Genomic DNA, 6,744 nt, shown 5'->3' with positions numbered 1-6,744 from the left:
ACTGCATTCTTATTTGTTGTGGATCAAAACTAAAATCCTGCTTCTGTCCTTACCTGCTAATGTACATAGTAACAGATGGGGGTGTTGCAACCGCCTGCTGCAGAGTCCTCTTACAAAGACCATGCGATCTGAAACGCAATGGTAATGAAATGACATCTCATGGAAGAAACCAGATGCTTTGTGTTCAGTCTCATCTGCTTTCTTTACTGACCTACTTTTTAACTCTTCTTAGGACTGCAGAGCAGATGCTACGGCCCTGACTCATGCCTATGTAATTTGATCCAGGGCACGTAAAAGCGTTATTCACACTTCTGATACAGGGTTTGCTTGTGTCATTCACCATGCCACAATGACAGAGTCAAATCCTGGAAAACATAAGTCAAGCCACTAAAAAAAAAAAAAAAAAAAATCCAGTGTTTACAACTGCTTTGTGGTTTAGTGTCTCTGGCTACTTCTCTGATGAAATGCTAGCTCATAGACTGAGCCTGGGAACCCCTTGGACCTTTGAGCAAGTTCCGCCACCCACTTCCTTGTGCTGAAGTAGCAGGAGCCACTGCTAGTATTGTGTGCCTGCTGGAACTTGTGGCCTGGAAATGACTGGAAATGATGGCAGCTCTACCATAGGTACAGCAGAGTTGCTAAGCGCATGAGGTGTGAGATGGATGGTCCCCAGTTCAACTTTGAGATCTACACGGTCTCAGGCAATCTGGTTACCTTTCAGGCTCAGCCCTCTGTGTGTAATATGGGGATATGCAGGGTTGTTATATGGATCACAGGGTTGCCGAAAACATGCATGTATTTGCACCTAGGGAATGAAATACAGTGTCTAAGGTTAAAGTCCTAATGGTTAAAATGGGAGAATTAAACACATGTTTAAATCTCTTGGCTTGAAATCAATGAGACTTAAAAGGTCCTCTATTTTTGCTGAACCACACTACATTTTTTTCTGATGATTTAATCCGGAAGGCCAGCCACTACAATGGGAATTATTGTTGTTATTATTGTTCATGTCACAATCAGAATGCTTTTGATGGCCATGGAGTGTCTCAAGCATAAAAGGTACAAGTTACAGGAGGGTGCTTTCAATCATCTTCAGACTGAACCTGGATTCAAAGTAATCATGCTCCCTGATCCTATAGATATCTGCAGATGTGAGGGATGTCATCACCTCTTAAGATGTGATTACATCATTGCTACAACAGCATTATTTGGTGGGGAAACTGAGCAGTTCCATCTTACTGGGCATCCATTGCAATCCCACTTAAATGGCTTATTTGCCATATTTCAGGCACATTGGGCTACAAAAATACTGTCCCTTTCATGAAGGTGCCTAACAAAGCGATGTTCACAACGACCATATTTTGATTTAAATTGTCGCATTTATTGCTTGGAAAGAACACTTAAAAATCTGGAAATAAGCTTTTAAAAAGGGGTTGGGGGTATTGCTGATTAATGTGAAATCAAGCATTCGCAGTAAGAAATTAGTTTCAGGGCCAGTGAGCTTTGATATAGCAAGGGAAATCCCAAGTGTAGAAATCAGAAGCACATCAGTCAATGCAATTGTGCTTCTGGATGTGCATTTACATCCACAGTTCATTTGGAGCCATCAGATTGGCTTGCTATGCCCTTTGACTGCTTGGTGTGTAGTGAGACCAGTGTACAGTCAGATGGCATACTTTTATTTATCCTTAATTATGCAACAATATGTTTTGTAATCAAGATAAAATGGTTAGTTGCTTCTAACAAAGGACTTCATATCAGTTTGCTACAATTAAGAGGAACGTATTTCAAGATTGACACTTACATATTTACTGCATTTTCATATTTTACTGCATTTTCTCCAGGAAACCCAGAGGTGCAACTGGTTACTAGCGTGACTCTGTTAAGCTTCAGAGATGGGATTTTTATCAGGGTCTTGAAGACTGTTCTTTGATCAGTCCTTAGCCACAGAGATTAAGACCTACAGACCTAGTTAACACTGACTCCAGCCTGTACACAGAGATCCCACCCACCACTTGTCATGCTTTCCTACTGACAATCAGCACCAGAGTCCATGTGTGTGTTGGGGTGTGTGGGGAGACGTGGGTGCAGATGGGACTCTGGGTCTCCTAATGCAGGAGAAATTGCACAGGTATTTCTTAAAAATGTTTATTTATACAAAAATTATTTCTAGAAAACAATACAATTTGTATCCATACTTTCTTCAAGATATCTATAGGCGTGGCTATAGATAATATTTTGATTCGGAACACATTCAGCCATATAAAAATAAAACTATTTACATTATGTCAATAAACAAAGGTATTCGTTTTCTTTTTTTTAAAAAAAGGCACTGGAGGGTATTGCTCAGGCTATTGCATTTCCTTTGTGCATTTAGGAAAAAAAGCTCTTAAGAAATCCATTGTCAAAATCCCATTAACCCTCATGCTTGCACTTATTCCCATTTTATTTTATAAAAACAACAACATCACAAGTTAACAATCACAATAGTTTTTTTAAAAAAAGAAGTGTGTATCAAGCATGTGCCTAGGAATGTCTGCAGTGACAGTTTTACAAAGGCACATACTGTTAAGACAACTGGACATACATTCTTGTTCTCTTCTAATGATGACATCTGAGACAATTCAGGGTGCTGATCAAGAAGCACACTATTCTAAGAAATACCATGGTCCTATTCACCACATAATGACTTGATATAGAAGACACTGGAAAGCACCTGTGATATTTGGTATCTGGCAAAACTTAGTTTTGGAATGTAAATTTTAGTTTTTTTTAAAAAAGTTGTCCATTTGGCTTTTCCATCTTCCCGTATTTAAGATGTTTTGATTTCCTTTGTATCACACAATTGTCAAGCTTAACAATTGAACTAAAAAGCAATTTGATGTTATTTGCATCTTCCAGTGGAGTTGTTGAGTTGGGAAGTAAAATATAAACCGCCTCCAGGGCTGAGGGTTCCTCCTGTTCTGTTGAAAAGGAGTAGAGAAATGTTCAGAGCCCAGGCAAATTCAGTGAGCTACACAGCAGCCAGATTCCTCATGTTTGTGCAGAAGAGACATTCGGGAGAAAGTTTTTGAACAGTTTTTGCATTGGTATTTCTTCACATCCGAATGGGTCTGCAAGTGGGCCCTCAAATTTGACCTGTCTGCAAATGCTCTGTTGCAATGAGGGCACGAAAAAGGCTTCTCTCCTGGAAAGAAATACACAAAAGAGGTTTAATCGTTTTAAAGCTCAAGTAAGGAACTGTATAAATGGGACAAGTAGTTTTGCAGAGGAATAAAAAAACATCATGCCTGTGAAAATGGTGCTTGGGTTCTATATATTATTAAAGGGTCCATTCATTACACTGCAGGCTGTCCATTCATTATTTCATACTTTTCAGAGTTTGCAGGATTCATGGTGCATTGAATGACAAGCCACTGACACTTTCTGCTTCAGCAGGTGCAGCCAGTGCCTGCAGGCTGGGCTCCACCCAGCATTTTCATATGTTCCTTCCATTCATTTACTGTATCCTGTGCAACGCCTACTGCTGCCCAAGGCTGTAGTTTACATGCCATTGGTGTGAATGGCAGAATTCCCATCAGATTGAATGCTTCAGCATTGCACTCTGCTTCCTTGGAACAGAGGCAGGACAAGGAGTAGCAAGAGGACTCACTTGCACATAATCAATAAAAGCTTGCAATTAATGCACAAGCTACTCAAGTCTGTGAACATTTTTGACTTACACTCTGGCCCTGGGCATTGTTCACAGAAGTAAGTGCAGCTGAGTTTAGTGGGGCTTAAAGGCTATGCAGCCAAATTTTCTTTGGAAATTAGGCTGGCTGTCCTCAGTGGAGCTTCCCCCTACTGAACGAAGCGCAGGACTGCAACTTTAAGGTGTTTAGTACCATTGAAGAAAATCAGAAATTCTTTCTATGATAAGTGTTTGAATCAGAGTGTAATTTGTCTTAAGGTTAACTTTTGTTGCTCACAGTGACATTCATCTTGTATTAAGTTCAATGGGACTTACTCCTAGGTAACTGTACATAAAATTCCAGCTTTGGATTGCAGTTTGCAGATTCGTCTATGCCTTCAAACCCATTAATCTGGAATGCAGTTGCACTCTCAATGGAATGGAACTTCTATTTAAAATACAATCCTTAATTCCCATTTATTTCTGTGGGATTTACTTCATGGGATCAGGTCCTTTGTGTTTAGCACTGAGATGCCAGATCTTTTAAATGACTTTCTACAGTACACATATTTCTTACATGTAAGACTTATTGCTTTCTGTGGAACTCATTTCCAAGAACTGCACATTTGATCAGAGTGTAAAATTCTGTGCCTATATGCTGACTAAGGGGGTTTGCTGTGTGCATTGCTTGGGTACAATACTTGACTGCAGATTATTGCATAGGGAACCTGGTATTTCTGCTTACTTCCTTCTCTCTTGTTTGCTGTCTGATCTGTCTACCTTGCACCTGCATTCCTTCCAAAAGCGTGTTCCAACACTCATGTTGAAGCATGGAATTCTTAGGGTCAAATGGATCCCTGTCTTGTGACAGCTTGCCGAAGCAAACTTTAAGTTCTCTAAAGTGAAAAAGTGTTACACCAGTACATAAGCTGACCCACTCATAAATGATTTAAAAAGAAAAGAAGTCTGGTGAACATTTAGCAGAGCAAACAGTATAACTGGTAAACATGAAATTGACCATAAAGCCTTATGGATTTTTTAAAAATGGAATTATTGCAGCAATACATGCTACTGCAGCAATACATGCTATGCACAATCACATTTCCCCTCTTACCAGTATGTGTTCTGATGTGTCCTTGAAGTAACCATGGTCTAGAGAAAGCCTTGCCACAGATCTTGCAGACACAAGGTAGTGTGTGGGTCCTGATGTGCATCTTAAGAGCTCCTAGGCTCACATATTCCTTGTCACAGTATTTACAGCTGAAAGATTTCCTAGACTGGGCATCACAGTGCAACTGCTTATGCTTCGCCAGTCCAGAAAAAGTTGAGTAGGTCTTATTGCATAAGCTGCATTGAAATTTCTCTGCTTCAGTTGCATGAGGGTCGGAAAGTTTGGACTGGATCCTCTCTTCTTCATCACTAATGGGACTCTCTGAGCCGCTGTGATCCTTGGATGAAGTGTCAGAATGTGGAGGTGGGCTGACTCTTCCCAAAGACGAAGGGTATCCGGAGAGAGGTGAGAGGTCACTGGGTAAAGGGGAAGGCAGCAGCCCAGTTGTAGTCCACACTGTGATGGGGTTGTAAGCAACTGAGCTCAGGATCTCAGGCTGTGGAATGATAGGCATGGGGTAGCTCTCATAAAGGTATGGGGAAATGATCACTGGAAGAAAAGAAAAAAAGAGAATCGTTTTAAGACAACAGAGATTTCTCTCTTTATAACAGCAGTACAATATATCCAATACTCATGGAGATTGGAAGTGATGAAATCCTACTGACATTAGTTTGCTCCAATGAAACACACAGAATGAATGTAACATTCTGTAACTTTAGATAAAACTTTACATAAGTTGGGAGGTCTGCTCAAAGTCACAGCTTTCCTCCCCAAGCCTCTGCTGCAGCCAGAGGAAATCCAGCAGTAAAATCAACACCATTCTCTTACATTTCCAAGAGACTCGTTTTGCAACAGAGAGAGAAAAAAAAATTCAGCAATGAAGCAAACTCCTAAGTTGAAGTTTTAATTCTGTTGGCACTGACATTTTTTAGGGGGGAGGAAGAGAGGGGGGGGGAGAGAGAGAGATCTGTAAAAAACGTTTGTTAAAAGTTTGCACCAGTTTGTTAGAAGTTTGCACTTCAGCAACAACAATCAGAGCAGCACTTGCAGTTAGAATACAGCTTTCAGCCTTGGATTACCTGTGTGAGTATCCAGTTCACCATAGTTTGGCTTTTTGGAAGAGTTGAAATGTTTCTTGACCAAGAAGGATCGTGGCATCTTGAAATGCAGGGCTGCCTTCTTCCTGAAACCTCCTTTCAGCTTCAGAATAACGGTCCCCAGCTTTTGGGCAGCAGCAGACAGAATCACTGCTTGCACATTGGTCCTCTACAGCATTGTCCTCTCTGCTCACCCCATGCAGTAAAATTGTGTAGTGCAGGGCTCTTTGCAAAGTGCTGTAAATACCCACTCGTCAGGTGCAGGAGGGGAGGGTCAGGGGTTTCCTTTTCATCCAATCACTCCTGATTTGCTGAAGTTCTTTTTACAAACTCTGCCTGTTTGGCCAAGAGACTTATTCCTTGCTCTTCGCAAGGAGGATCCAATCCCTTCTAGGAGCTGAGGACTTGGGTCAGGTTTCAACTCCTCCCACTGGGATAGCTGTGAAGAACAGAGGAAGAAGAATCTCTTGTCAGAGGGAGCCTAGAAAATGTCTTAGAATTCCTGCCTACTAGTGGGGCTAATTTAAGTAGGTTCAGTAAGGGATAAGTTTAGATTTCACTGTACTTCCTCACCTTTCTCTGGAGTGCCTTGCATCCCAACAAAGTGAAAATTAATTCTTTCAAAAAACAAGGCTGCTTCCCAGATGTGGGATAATGAAAATGCTAAGGACAAACTGTTCATTATGAGGGGCAAAGGGCAGAGGGTAGAGGGGAAGTTATTCCAAGATAAACAGTCCGGCTTTTTTAGACACTAACGAGAGAGTCTTTGGCTTGTCATGTGGGGCTTGCTATTTTTGGAAGTGAAGAGGAGTTGAGCCGAGATGCTTAATAGATTAAGGAAATATTTTGTGTTTGCTGTTGAAGAA

General features: G+C 41.0%; 1 protein-coding gene across 1 annotated transcript; it reads right to left on the bottom strand.

Moving 5' to 3' along the window:
* Positions 1–2,134: 2,134 nt before the first annotated feature.
* On the bottom strand, positions 2,135–6,228 carry SNAI2 (snail family transcriptional repressor 2). The gene is made up of 3 exons (XM_028737014.2): positions 5,861–6,228; positions 4,785–5,330; positions 2,135–3,187 (listed from the first exon to the last, which is right to left on the bottom strand). The coding sequence occupies exons 1-3, from the start codon at positions 5,937–5,939 to the stop codon at positions 3,006–3,008; spliced, it is 807 nt and encodes a 268-aa protein (XP_028592847.1). The 5' UTR covers positions 5,940–6,228; the 3' UTR covers positions 2,135–3,005.
* Positions 6,229–6,744: the final 516 nt, after the last annotated feature.

The sequence above is a fragment of the Podarcis muralis genome, chromosome 8 (assembly GCF_964188315.1).
Source record: "Podarcis muralis chromosome 8, rPodMur119.hap1.1, whole genome shotgun sequence".
NCBI lineage: Eukaryota > Metazoa > Chordata > Lepidosauria > Squamata > Lacertidae > Podarcis > Podarcis muralis.
The sequence above is the reverse complement of the archived record's forward strand: the minus strand, read 5'-3'. Positions and strand labels throughout refer to the sequence as shown.